This window comes from Seriola aureovittata, chromosome 3 (genome assembly GCF_021018895.1).
Source record: "Seriola aureovittata isolate HTS-2021-v1 ecotype China chromosome 3, ASM2101889v1, whole genome shotgun sequence".
In the NCBI taxonomy this organism is placed as follows: domain Eukaryota; kingdom Metazoa; phylum Chordata; class Actinopteri; order Carangiformes; family Carangidae; genus Seriola; species Seriola aureovittata.
Window position 1 is genome coordinate 3,728,888 of NC_079366.1, and position 14,031 is coordinate 3,742,918.

General features: G+C 42.5%; 1 protein-coding gene across 1 annotated transcript in view; it reads right to left on the reverse strand.

Annotated features, from left to right (window-relative positions):
• sorcs3a (sortilin related VPS10 domain containing receptor 3a) overlaps positions 1-13,500 on the reverse strand; it is a 233,433-nt gene extending 219,933 nt beyond the window's left edge. Inside the window, exon 1 of the mRNA XM_056371766.1 lies at positions 12,184-13,500. Coding sequence (XP_056227741.1) covers positions 12,184-12,873 — 690 coding nt within the window. The 5' untranslated portion in view covers positions 12,874-13,500. The remainder of the gene's footprint in view (positions 1-12,183) is intronic.
• Between the last annotated feature and the right edge of the window lie 531 nt (positions 13,501-14,031).

Consider the following 14,031-nt stretch of genomic DNA (forward strand, 5'->3'; position numbering starts at 1 on the left):
TGTTGCCGCCATCTAAGGTCAGTATGTTTATGCTTGGGTTTAGTTCTGTTACGTTAATCAGACCTATTGTAAGAGGTGTTTTTTTCCTTTTTTTTGTATATAAAAATTAAAAAAAGCAAAACGTTTAAAAAAAAACCTGAAGAAAACACCTGTGTCTCTCTGATCTATCAGCTGTCCTATTTGCATTCCCAGCACTTGTCAGTGGGATATCACCTATTTGCATTCCCAGCACTTGTCAGTGGGATATCACCTATTTGCATTCCCAGCACTTGTCAGTGGGATATCACCTTCAAATGATAAACGCAGTGAGCAAGAGAACAACCAGGTCTGTTGCTTTAATAACCCCTCCGTTATTATATCATATTCTGTGTCCATGTGTTCAGAACAGAGAAGATTAGCCCAGTAAGCACGTGGCTGAATGTATACATAGATAATGAATATTATAGCTCACTCCAGAGCTACATGCATGGACCAAATGAAAAGGTAAGTCAGAATTCAGCGCACTGAACTGCATTAAATGAAGTTGGTACAGAGCACTCTCCATGCAACAAATCACTGCTTCAATTTGAGTGGTCTCATTTAAATTCCATTATGTCTTTACACTGACATGTTAAAAATCAGATAGGAACTAGAATGAGATCCATCCCCTTCATGATAATTGATACTGCTGGAGACTGGGCAGGACACACGGTGAAAGTGGGGCTTTATTCATAATTCATTTAAATTTATATAATTGACTTACTTTTGAAGATTACACAATAACATATTCATTGTTAAAGGGAGAGCCATGGTCAACCCAGACTACAGAGGCATTGTTGTAAATTGAAGGACCAGACATGATGAATTTAAGTGAATCGCCTCCCATTTATTTTGTCTGAGACATACAGTCTAGTCTGTTGCCAAATTGCCAGATTTCCACTGTGTGTGTTTAGTAATGAATCGAAGTGTTTGTCAAATAAAGATGATCTCACTGATGTTGGCATTTTACAGGTTTTGGCCATTTTTTTGGTCGTGGTTCAGCGTATCTCCCTGATGAAAAGGTCAATCCTGAGCCAAGGCTCCTGCTATCATATTGTGACACCTCGGGGATAATGTGTGATAATTAAAAGGGCTTTGGCATATGGTTGCTATTGCTAACATGCTGTGGAAATCAATGGGAGCCATTTGTGCCTTGTGGGGAAAAAAAAGAAAAAGAAGTGCCATAGTGGATGTGGATGAATGAAGCAGGAAACAAAATGTATAAGACTGAGTGTTAGGTTAAAGTTAATTCAAATTTGTCAAGTCAAAGCTGTATTAATTAACTTTTGGCACTATCAAAAAGCAAAGAGCTAATGCAACCACTACCGTATTTCTGGTTAAAAATGAGAAGTTAGCAACAGTTACCTACTTACACATCTAGCTGATACAACACTAGTATTTACCCCCAGCATGGCCCACCTGAACCCACTGTTCAACCTTGCAGGATTCTGTTTCTCTTTTTAGCTGAAATATTTTAATAAAAATATATTTTTATTAGATCTTTATTAAGGACTCTTAATAGTGTTTTGTCGGAGCTCCGAAAAAGGATAAGCTGCTTGACAAGCTCCGTAGTTGCTGCCCAGGTAAAGCGTATTTCTGCTATAATTTCCCCATCCGCCGCCACATTTACACTATGAGCGCAAACTCAGCTAAGCCTTAGGACCACACAATATCACTGGCTTTAGAACCAATGGCAACATCTACACTCGTAAATGTTCCTTCCATGCACTTGTCTTAACGTCGTTGACAGTCTCTCGTCTGCAGTCCCAATCAATCCCATTTGAAACCCCGCACGGTCTGGCGGCAATGAAAGGGTAGAATGCTTCTTCTTCTCCTGGTATTCCAATCACCATATTCCACTCTTTCTTGCTCCAGCTGCCTGATGTCCCAGATGATCTGGTATTCTGCAGCCACAAATGTTCCCCTGGCTTGCTTTGATGTACACTTGCATTTGATTGGTCCACTCAGAAGGCCTATCAGCTGAAGAGACTGAGCTGGAGACAGGGGCAGCGGGTTCCGCCGCTCATGCTTGGACCTGGATGTTGCAACATCAACACTGCCAGATGTGGACAATTTGGTGCAGATCCATATCATAACCTGGACCTCACAGACATGTGTAGGATCGTTTGGCCTTGGTGGAGGTATGTGCTCTTAAGAGTGCCACTTCAGTTTACCACGATTTTCAGCCCTACAGCTGACCCCTGTCACATTCCAGTCATTTGATACATTGCGAATGTCAAAAATATTGATAAATGCAGGTTTATACTGTCCCCAAACCACAACAAAATGCAGCACCCCAAAAAGTCTCACTGTGGCTGAACAGTTATTTGCCTTATTTTCACTGTAGCCTGAAGGTATGTGACACACCAGGAATGATACTGAGCACCATTGATTATAAAGGCCCACTATCAGTCTCTCTATGACAGGACTGGGGCAGCGCAGTGGCTACCTTCACTGAGGATTATTAGGATTTAGGAGGTTTAAGCTTCTACTTTGAGGGAAGAAATGTACTAGGAGGTGCCAGATTTGGGATGAGTAAATGCACTTTTCATCAATATATTGCACTGTAATACAAGTGAATATTCAAAAGGTTCTCCTCATTACAACTACAAAAAAAAGGTGATAAAGCGTCACATTAAAAAAAGAACAAGCCCTCATTGATGCTGCCTTTTTATGTGCTGCTCTCAGCACGACGAGCCACACTGCAGAAAATCACCGTGCTGTTGATGCAGGCAAAAAACAGACTCGCAAGCTGGGGCATGTAAAAAGTGTCAGACTAAGGGTATTTGCTTTGTTACACGTCTGTTACAACTCAGTACTCAACATCGCTCCTTGTTTTCAGTACAACCTCGACTCAAGACGCTGTGAAGTAAGAAAACAAGCGATGAGGGTGGAAGTGGTGCCACTTGGGGATGCTTTTAGTACAGCAGCAAGAGAAGATAGATTATTTAGCTGTTGAGATTAATGCAAAGTAGAACAGACATCAGCACTTTCTTTTCCATTATGGGTATTCTATGTATGATTATATATCCATTTATCGTATGTTTTTGCTACAGTGTTGTATTTCTACTTTTATTTAGCTGCTGGAAAGAAAATGGCCACCGGGGAAACGAATAAAGACCGACCTTTTTCTGCTCGAGCTCTGATGCCTGCTTTGTCAGGCAAATAAGCCGAAGATGACAGCTCTTAATTCAAAATGTCTTATTCCTTTTTTTGTGTTAGCGGCAGCTCATGTCCATTAGCAGCAATACAAATTAACACATACAGTATATATTTTTGCACACACATGTACAGTAAGCATAGATAAGTGCATACATATCCCTCTCACTAAAGCGCACAACATGCACTTTCAAACATTTCAGCCTTGATGGTTTCCAGACTTCTTGCAATAACACCCCCGGCAGCTAACAGGAGCGATCTCCGCTCATCATTATACTGAAGCCAGACTGACAGAAGCTGAGTAGCAAAAGAAAGCAACAGCCTCAGTCCTCTGTGCATGAAGTTAACACACTTGATTACAGGTGGCAACGGTTTGTCATCTGTTGGATCCAGGTGCCAACTCTCAAAGATTCTCGAAAGCAATTATCGTCTGAAACAACACACTGTACTGTGTCAGATACCGTTTGGCAGATATTTTTTTGCCTGTCATTCTTAAACCGAGTGACCAGACAAAGAGAAGCACTGTTATGCAATCAACTGCAACAGTAATGTAATAAATTGAAATCCAAAATCTCTAAATGTAATTTCAGATTTAATCTCCACTCACTCACTCGCTTCCTGTTTTCATCAGCAGAAGTATGAACCACTTTAAGGGCTTCTCATCCATATTGGCTTAAAACAAGCTTACAGCACTGACTGAAAAGTCAGAAAGTAATATCAGTCACACAACAAATTGGATCATTAGTTTGCTAACATTAGCTAAAATTAGCTACCACAAACCGCTGCTCGTGCCAGGCTGTGACAGCAAATCCTATGAATGTATTTAACTGAACAAGACTGCCCTTTATATTCGCAATTACAACTCGTTATTCTTAGGAGGAAGAATTTCATAGAGTCACTTAGAGAGTCAAGCTTGACAACACAATTTTGAACTTTTGAAACAGAAGTTCAACAGCCACTTAAGGTCTACTTACTTGTTTGTCACATTACTTTTTAATTATTGTTTAGAACATGTCAGAGAAATGCTAATTATGCATCTGTGGGGGGGCAAAATATACAGCTTCACCGCCAAGGACACCTCAAACTGCACCACAGAAAGTAGGATGAAGTATGTTGCATTACATCATACACTGGTTTCTACTGTATATAGCATGAGTGTATATACAGTATATAGCAATTCATTCAACAGGCTTGATAGTGTCACCACTAATCACTGTTTAACCAAAGGGATCGTTACTAATACCTTTACATGGACCTATCTCACTCTCTGCAGGATTATGAGCGGGCACTGTACTGTGGCACCTCCACCCTCACAGAAAATCCCTATAAAAGAGCATGGAGATTAATAATTCATCGATGTCCATGACCACTCACACTCTGTTATATGGCAGACTTATATTAGCAACGTACCTGTCAAGCAGTCCAAACAACTTTTTCTGCGTCATTAAAATTTTAAAAGCTGCTCAGCATGGAAGCTGGGCAAGTAAGAGACAATTACTGTGTTTGATAGAAGTGTAATGCAGTTTCCATTCAAGGAAATGAACCACTAGCCTTGGGGGGAGGAACATGACTTATAAAAAAAAAAAGGAAAAATGACTTGAGGGATGATTTATTTAAAGGGCACTTTTCAGGCTGAGTTCCACGCCACATACTATGGAAAGTCACAAGTTCAGTCATTAGCCGTGGCTGCTGGAATTTTTTTTTTTTTTGCGCAGCTTGAGAGGGGTATTAACAGAAAATAGAAATTCAAAATCATGAGCATTCATCTCCCCCGCCATCAGTGAAAGATGCTTACACAATCTGTTTGGTAATGGGAGATGTTTAAGCAGGTTATTACCATTAAAATCCAAATGGAAATAAAGAAGCAGACCTGATTGTAAAGTTAATGCAGCGTGGACCCATTTTACAGCCACTTTCAATCTCTCATAGATAAACCAGTAGATCACTTTAATTAGACAATGTGTTAATTGACTGCAGGTCCTGGGGTGTGATGTGTCAACATTAGTCTCCATCACTGACAACCTCCTCCAGGCACGACACCATTCACTCCAACCGAGAGTGAGACAAGATACTGAGAATGATAGAGGGCGTGTGTGTCTGTGTCTGCCTTTCATACCTTTTTTTTTTTTTTTTACCTGTGTACATGCGTGCAAGTTTGGGCCTGTCTGCTTGCATGAGAACAAGTGTGTCTTTTAATGCCTGCAATTTGTGTAACTGTGACCTTGTGAATATATATCAGTGCGTGGGAGGGACAGAGCCCGCTGAGGGAGGACAGACAGGGAGAGAAAGAGAAGAAGCGAATAGAGGCTGGGGCAGAGAGAGAGAGAGAGAGAGAGAGAGAGAGAGAGAGTGAAACACGGCGTGCGATCGCTTCATTGATGTCTGACATTATTAGATGCTCATCGCCTGGCCGCTCTCCCCCCGACTACCCGTGTTTGGGAAATGGCAAGGGACGTCAACATTACAAGGTATCCCACTTGGTTCAGAAAAAAACGGGTCGATAAGGTCAAGATGCACTGTACCTCTGGGACTTACAAGTCTTAAAGCTCAAAGCTCGATATTCCTTAAGTCAGTCCATAGATATTCAAACTGTGCACAGCAAGAGGAAAACAGTGGGAAGAAGATAGGCCTCCCTGTTAGCTGGCAGCCCAGATGGGGAAAAGGCAATGAGTAGAATAGAAATGAAACTAAATTAAATCTGACACCGGGGTGTACCAATGTAATTAACACACATATACTTACTCACAGAATTCTCTGTTCCCGACACACTTTCCCTCACACAGATAATGTCGACGCCCTTGTAGTGCTGGGTAGGATCGGTGGCCAAGCGTATGATTATACTCAACTCTCTGAAGTCGTAGTGAGGTGGCTTCCATCAGTGCCTTGGCCACCGTGGCAATCATACTGGAAACATAATGAGGCCATTAGGTTTGGCGAACGCAGCGTTAAAGCTTCTCGTCCGACTGGCCCGGGATTCTACTACATCCATGCTTATAACTTCAAAGCTTTTAGCAGCTTGATGTGATCCGGGATCCGCGGCGTGCTACAGCAGCAGGTGCGATGCATTCTGATTGGATGGCCTCCCGAATGGCTTTCCTTAATGCGGTGGCGTTTCTGCGCCGAGCACTAACGAGAGTTTTAACATTATGCGACACTTAGGAGTGTATCCGGTGACCTTTAACTGGAGTAATAAAATGCAATTTGAAATTGTGCTGACCTAGATAACTTCAGGTAAAAGGGAAGCGCTGTATTTCTGTGTACGCAGTCATAAGGGTGAGGTGATTCTGACAGCAGCATGTTTTAGCCTGACGCTTTTTCCTTAGCCGTATTTTTCTAGTTGGATTTCACACGACGTGCCAAGCACAAAACCTCTGTAAGCAAAATGTTGCTTTTTATTCTGCTTGGCTAAAATCTGTGCCACACATTAAGCTATCCAGAAATGAAATGTGAACTACTATACATTATGTGGCTCATCCTACACATGGAAATCGAAAACTTGGGCATACAGTGTAAGCATTAAAGTGACATAACATGCTTTTAAAACCACCCTTCATAGAATCAGGAGGTCAAGAGCGAGCTAGACCCCAACTGTTCAAGAACTGCAGCCAAGAGTTTAGATCTGGAGGCCAGTCAAGATGGATTCTCCATTCATTTTTTGTGGCGCATGGCTTCTTGCCACGACATCATACTTCCACTGCAAAAAAAAAAAACAAGGGACAGGAAACAAATTTGTAGACACTAATTAGAGGGGGAGGGTGGGAGGGAGGAGAGATTGAGGGATAAGGGAGATAAGGCCCACTGGAAGGGATACATTATTTATGATATTCTAGTTTTTTCTCCTCTCTCTTCCTCCAAGGCAGAGGGCCACCATGGTAGCGGGAGGGAGAAGAAAAGAAACAACTTTATAATGTATTACCATCAGTAATTTAGGCTGAGGAGTGAGACGGGTTGATGGAAAGTGAGCAGGAACAAGAGCAACCTCTACATCCTAAATCACATCCCCTCGCTGCAGAGAGCATAGTTGGGAATGCTGCACACAGCTCTGTCCTTGTTGGTGGGTCTCTGGGCTCTTTCTGCACTATAGGTGGTGCATAATGACCACAGCATGCAAATATCAGTCAGGCCAGCTGAGTGTTCTACTGCAAAAATTTTTGCAGGACATGCTGAGATTCTTTCCAAACAGAAGTTGATAAATGATTCTTATTCAAAATCCGTCCTGCAAAAAAAAAAAGCATATATATTGTATTTTTCATGTTCTTGACTGCACATGTGGGTGTGTATGTGTGTGTGTGTGTGTGTGTGTGTGTGTGTGTGTGTGTGTGTGTGTGTGTGTGTGTGTGTGTTTGTGCGCATGACATTTTTGTCTCCAAATGCCACCCATGAGAGTCTGCATGTGTTCCTCCGCTCCTCAAGAGGGATTTGGGGATTTCAAACACACAGTCAGCTCTATTGATGACTTGCCACATATGACTGACCTGCCTCTGCGTGAGTTCTCAAGACTTTAAAGACCACTGTTTTATGCTAATTTTTGTAACCCCCCACCCCCACCCCCCCACCCCCCCACCCCACCCCACCCCACCCTCAGTGGATGGAGAACAACAAAGACAGCGCCATGTGCCACGGTAGATGAAAAAAACCTCAAGGGGTGAAAAATGTGGCATTCGTCAGCTGAAAAAGCTCGCACCCTGTCCTGAGCGCCACCAAATATTCAGATATTTATGGTCACAGTTTTCTTAAAGAAACATATTCAATGTTCCCTTAGAACAGATTAATGTTTCAAGATCACACTAAAAGAGGCGCTGCTCAAGCTATCCATTTTGTATTCAAGCTGTCAGTCACAATGCCATTATGCTCATGACCGCTGAGCCTCAAAAATACTTCAAGAAAAAACTTGTCACTTTGCTGTAGGGATGCTTCAATGGAATGATGCCCATGAATATGATAAATGACAGTCAGTCTCAACATTGCTACCTCCGCATTCCCAGTTAATATCTAAGGTTAAGATTTCGACATAACCTGCATAAGCCTGAGGCAGAGACATGAAGACACATACAGCAACAGACAGAGAGCAAGAAGTAGGGGCAGAGAGAGCAAGTTGGACAGGTACAGAGAGAGACAGTGAGAGTGCATTAGCCTTGTGTACACGCCTCAGAGGACACACCATTCCCCCCCGGGGAACCCACAGCAGCGTCAAGTCCTCCCAGAGGTAGCAGCGGTACAAGACACAGCTGACCAATCTGGCTGAAATAAGACTGAGAGAAAGCCTCTAGACCAAAGTGGCTGTGGATTTATTGTCGATGCAGGGGCCAGTCAACCAAACAGCATACCAGTCAGCCTACTGAGATTCATTTACATTTATATTTTAGGCATTTAGTCCAGATGAATTTCAGTGGTTGAGCACATAGAGATTCAGTATCTTGTCTAAAGGTCAGCGGAGCAGGGCACATAATGGCCATCCATCCAATCAGTTTGACAGTCCCTCAAGACCAGTCATTGTCTACCAAAGTAAAATGTCAGAGTGCCAGAAAGTCCTCCAACCTAAAGTGACTAACAACAATGTGATGTCATGTGAGCATTTTCTGATCTACCGCCTGCATAGTCATCATTGGATCAGGTTTAGCCAATAAAAAACTGTGGTCATTTTAAAAGAAGAGCTGCTTGGTCAAGGTTATGGAAAGACTGTGGTCATGGTGAACAGAAACCAGGACAACCAGGAACAAGATGCAATCATCAGCCTGAAGGCTTTGGTTAAAGATCAGATAATGATCATGGCAATTGTTAAAAGAGGATCTACATGGTCAAAATGAAGAGAGACCCTTCGCTCAAAATTAAGAGAAACCAAGGTTGACTGAAGTTAGGGAACATGATGCTGTCAAGTCATGCAGTCAAGACGTGTCCTCTAGTGTCTGACTTTGACCTTGGGGAGGCCCTTACTTAAGGTTAGAGAATGATTGTGGTTATGGTTAAAAGAAGCACTGGGTGCAGGTTAAGGAATGATTGTTCTTAAGGGCTTTATGGTTAAGGTTCGGGTGGAATAAAGTCATGGTAAAAAATAACCATTTGGTTAAGGTTAGGAAAAGTTTGTGGTCAGGGTAACAAGAAACCTATGTTGACTGTTGGTAGGAAATGGGAGGCAAACCATCATGTCAAAGATGATTTATTATTTGATGGTTGTCATCTGTAAACTTAGCTAAGAAGTGTACTCTGGTGTCCAATTTTGACCAACTAAAGACTTCTATTCAGTTAAGGCTAACAAACCATTGTGGTCATGGTTAAAGTAAATACTGGATCAAGGTTATCGAACAATCACTGCCATGTTTAAAATACAAACCACACGATTAAGTTTCAAGAATGACTGTGGTAAAGGTCAAACGAAGTTAGGAAAAGTTTATGTGATGGTTAACAGAAACATATGTTGAATGCCTGTGGGAAACAGCATGCCACTCGCGGCCTGCAGTGTACTGATCATGGTCATGGTTAAAAAGAACTTCTTGGTCAAGGTAGGGAAAGTCATGTGTAAGGGACACACTACTTGGTTAAGGTTATGGAAAGATTCTAGTCAAGGTTAAAAGAATGGGATGGGATATGATCAACCAAATAGCGGCGTCTAGCATCAAAGGTTCAGGAAGTATTGTGTTCAAGTTAAAAGAAACTAACACCGCCTGTTGGTGGGAAGATGGGGTGGAAACAGTGGCGCCCAGTATTATTGCCAGATGCTTTGTACAACCAGCCACCCTGACTTCCTGAGAGGCTTTGTAGCACAATAACAACATCATGCTTCTGTTGCTTTTGCTCCTCAGAGACAACTCATTATTTATAAGAGACAGGCTAGTTAGTCAAATGTAACCATAAAGTTACAAGTTTTATTTTATTTTATTATTATTTTTTTCAGTTGCTGACCTTGTCAAGACAGACATAACATGAAAAAGTTAAAGACACGCCATGCATCAGCTGCCCCCCCCCACTGGAATAGAACAGTTAAAAGACAGGCAGTAAATAGACAGTTAAGATTAAAGTGACCGAGCCCGGCTGGTCATCCATCCAACCAGCTAGTCATCCTGTTAGCCAGCCACTTACTCTTACTCTAACTTAACTACTGCTGCAGTTAAGTTCGAAGACTGCAAGCTCAATCTGCCTGTCCTACCACCCCATTCATCACCAGAACAAGCCCCAACGGCCAATGAAGATTAAGTAGGAGATCTCTCTTGAGGATGCTCTTGAGGCCAGGCCTGATTTCCTTTGTTTTTTGCCAAGAAAAAAAAAAAAAAAAGACTTTGAAATAGAGGCCTCAGTTGTCAAGATAATTATTAAAGATTTAAAGCTGAGGGGCAGCGGCACACAATAACCTCCTCACCCTCTCTCTATCCACTGCACACTCACGCAGTTACACACACACACACACACACACACAAATATGTTCAACTCACAGCGCCACAGTCTTCACTGCGGGTTAAAAAACAAGTTCACGCACCGTGTCATAATCAGCTCAGACAAGACTGAATATGTGGGATTTTTCTTTTTTTTTTTTCAAATGGAATAAAGCGAGTGGAGCAGCCACAACAACAAATTAAGCTTGTGAAACCACAAAGAAGAGCCCATCGGCACCCTGTGAGCTTACATGGTTGTGTAAATGACTTTGATTCATTTTGTCTCATTATTATCTTCCTATGAGGGCCCTCTTGTGTAAGAGGAGCAGGAAATTCATCCATTCCCTGTGCAGAATGGGCTTGAATGTGGTCTGTGTCCTTTTAGAGGCGAATAAGTGTTAATGTGAACTGTTGACTGCTGTTTAGATCTACACATGCTATGGCAGCATATTGCCCTCTCTTTGACCTGTACAGTAATGTTGTGATCCTGCATGTTGCCCTCCTACACACAGAGCAAAAGGACATATTCAATTCTGATTTTAATACTGTCACTGAGTCTTAAACTGTGCGTCTAGCATTTTTTAAGTAGTTTTGGAGGTGCTGTGGTTGTTTCAGAAATTACCAAATGTTCTGAAATCACAAAAAAAAAACTGATCTTTTTCTTCAACTATTTAATATCAGTTTTGTCAAAATATCTACAATTTAGTGCAGCATTATATCCTTGATTCCTTGTCATTATAGGCTCCATTGTTTCAGGGAGGTACACGGCTCCTCCCTGGTGATAATGCAGATGGGGTAAGACTGAACCTCCAAACACTGAACACCCCCCTTTGGAAAGTCTGTGGTAATGCATCCAGGACTGACACCTTTTTTTATGTGCAATATAAAAACAGCACCACACAACAGTGTCTGTCACCCCTTAAGTTTAAAAAAAAAAATCCTAAAGGTCCTAAACAGTCAGTAAACCCCAGTTAATTCGGTCTTTTCAGGCTGCTCAGTTCAGCCAATTCAAAAATTCAGGAAAAGCAGGAAGAGGCAAAGAGAGGAGAAATTCATAATCTAAAGAATTTAAGGTCTTATCGGAGATTGAGCAATAATTTATGACTCCCTCCCTCCTCAGTCAATTAATTTGGATGAAAAATCTTCCATCAGTGAGGAGGAATGAATCATGCATTAGCATATCTCCATTTCGGTGCAAATAAATCATAAATATTTTTCACACTAAGACTATAAATCACGACAAACTAAATATTAAACTCGTAGTCTCAGACCGCGCGCTGGCAGTAGAAGAAATGCTAGAACTGAGGGGAAAAAAAGGGGGATTTTCATGCGTAATTGGTGAGAGAGTCAAAGGTCGCGGTCGAATCCAGTTCACAAAAGCTGCTCAAGTCCGGCATTTAGGGAGCAGTGTGCGTCAGTGCGCATCTGTAGCTTCCAGTGCACCTGTTAACAGTGAACCACAACTCAGCGGCACGACAGAGCACCAAGTCTCTGCTCTGTGCGTCACGGAGTTCACCCAGCTGCTGAAAATACCACACTCTCAGCAAAGACTTCATCTGAAATGTGGAGTCCTGAAAAGCGGCTGAATAATGCAGAGGAAGAAAAAAAAAAGATATAATCATAACGCATGGTTACTCACGCTGCTGTTTTGTCCAGACCAGTAGACCACCGCGTGGTTGTGTGCAGAGTCCCCAGTCAGAGCGAAAGTGTTGCTGGTGAGCTTGGGATCATCCTGCCGGGTATTTCCTTTCCCTTCGTCCCTGTTCCATCTGAAGTCGGACCTGCCCTGCTTCTGTCCGTCTAACAACGAGCCCCGACTCTCCGGAGCGCCCGCATCCACGCCAGTCCGGCCGGTCCATCTCGTCTCGCTGAACTCGGTAAACTCAGGACCGCTTCTCTTCGCTCTCCGGAGCGCAGCATCCTCACCCATCTCGGGCTCCCTTTCCCTTTTAACACTGCCGCGGTGACTTTCTTCGCTGGACCCTGGTGTATCTTCCTTTGTAGTAACTCCATCCAAACTGACATCTTGGGGGAACAGGGGGACATCCTCGACAAAAAAGCCTGTCTCGTGGTAGTCGTCCACTCCAGTATTTTGGTCGGTAAACCCGAGTTCCTTAAACTCTACTCGGATGTTTTTTAGGGTGCTCGGTTCCTCTGTCGGGTCAGTGCGCATCCCCAGCTGTAATTTTTCCAGGTGAAGTTGAACTGGCGACGGGCAAGATGCGCAAGTTATCTCCGCCTTGGCATTTTGCAGGGTAAGAGCGGCTATCATCACCCAGATACCCAGAGATAAGTGCAAACCTGGGCAGAAGCCAGCCCAAGTCTCCATCGCTGACAGAGATTTGGGGGGGGGGGGTAAAAAAGGACCGTTAGAGACCTTATCCGACACCTTAACTCCCTTCTCTCAGGTCGATATGGAATAACTGGCGCCTCGATTGTCCGTCTGGTTGTTTGGGGGGGAGGGAGGGAGGGGGTGCTCTTCAACGAAACTGTTCACGTCCAAGGATCTTTGGTCGGGAAAGCCACCACACAGGAGGGAGGAGCTGTATCGCAGCCAGCTGCCGAGTGTGCGCCCGGAAGAGAGAGAGAGGGAGAGAGACGGACAGGGAGAGAGAGATGGAGAGAGAGAGAGAGAGAGAGAGAGCGAGAGAGAGAGAAGCTGTCCGTGGTGCTGAGTTTCCTCCCGTTCTCTCTGAAGTTTAGATCGCAGTCTGTGTACAACACATATCATATCAAAACCCGACAGTTAATAAAGCCTTTCGACTTCATATTTCTTACATATTATATTTATCTGTGTAATTTCGTTACAGGCTAGTGGGTTAACTCTAGATTTACCTCATGAGTTTTCTATGTTGAAATGATCCATTGACTTAATAACAATGTAAAAAAAACAATAATAATAATAATTTTTAAAAAAGAGGCAGAGCGTTTAAACCGGGTTTAAGCATGTTATCTACAGCAGCAAAACTTAACCAGTTACTGCATTTGCAATTTACAAACACAATGGAATAGACTTGGCAAGATTTAGTTTTAGTCCTAATAAATAACAATAAAATAGCTTATTTATGTGATGCCATTATAATGAAATGTAGCCTATTGGCCTACAAAGTCAAATTTTGATATTTTGATTTTACTTTATTATTTATACAGCCTATTCAATATAAATTTTAGGTATGGGCATTTAATCCTGTCCACTAAACCCGCTGACAGCTAGCCCACTAAACTACAACAAAAAGATTGCTTATATTCCTATTTACAAAAAAAAAAGCATAACCACAGAGTCACATGGGATTTTGGCAGCAAGCCAACCAGGTGCTTCAGATGGCTCAATCAGGCTGAGAGCAACACATTTTTCAGTAAGGTATCACACCTGGTTGAGCACACCCTGGTCTAATGATAATAAAAAAAATAATAATAATGCTATTAATAACAATAACAACTTGGTCCCGTAAAATATTCTTTATTTACTGATAGGCCTTTACAGCTC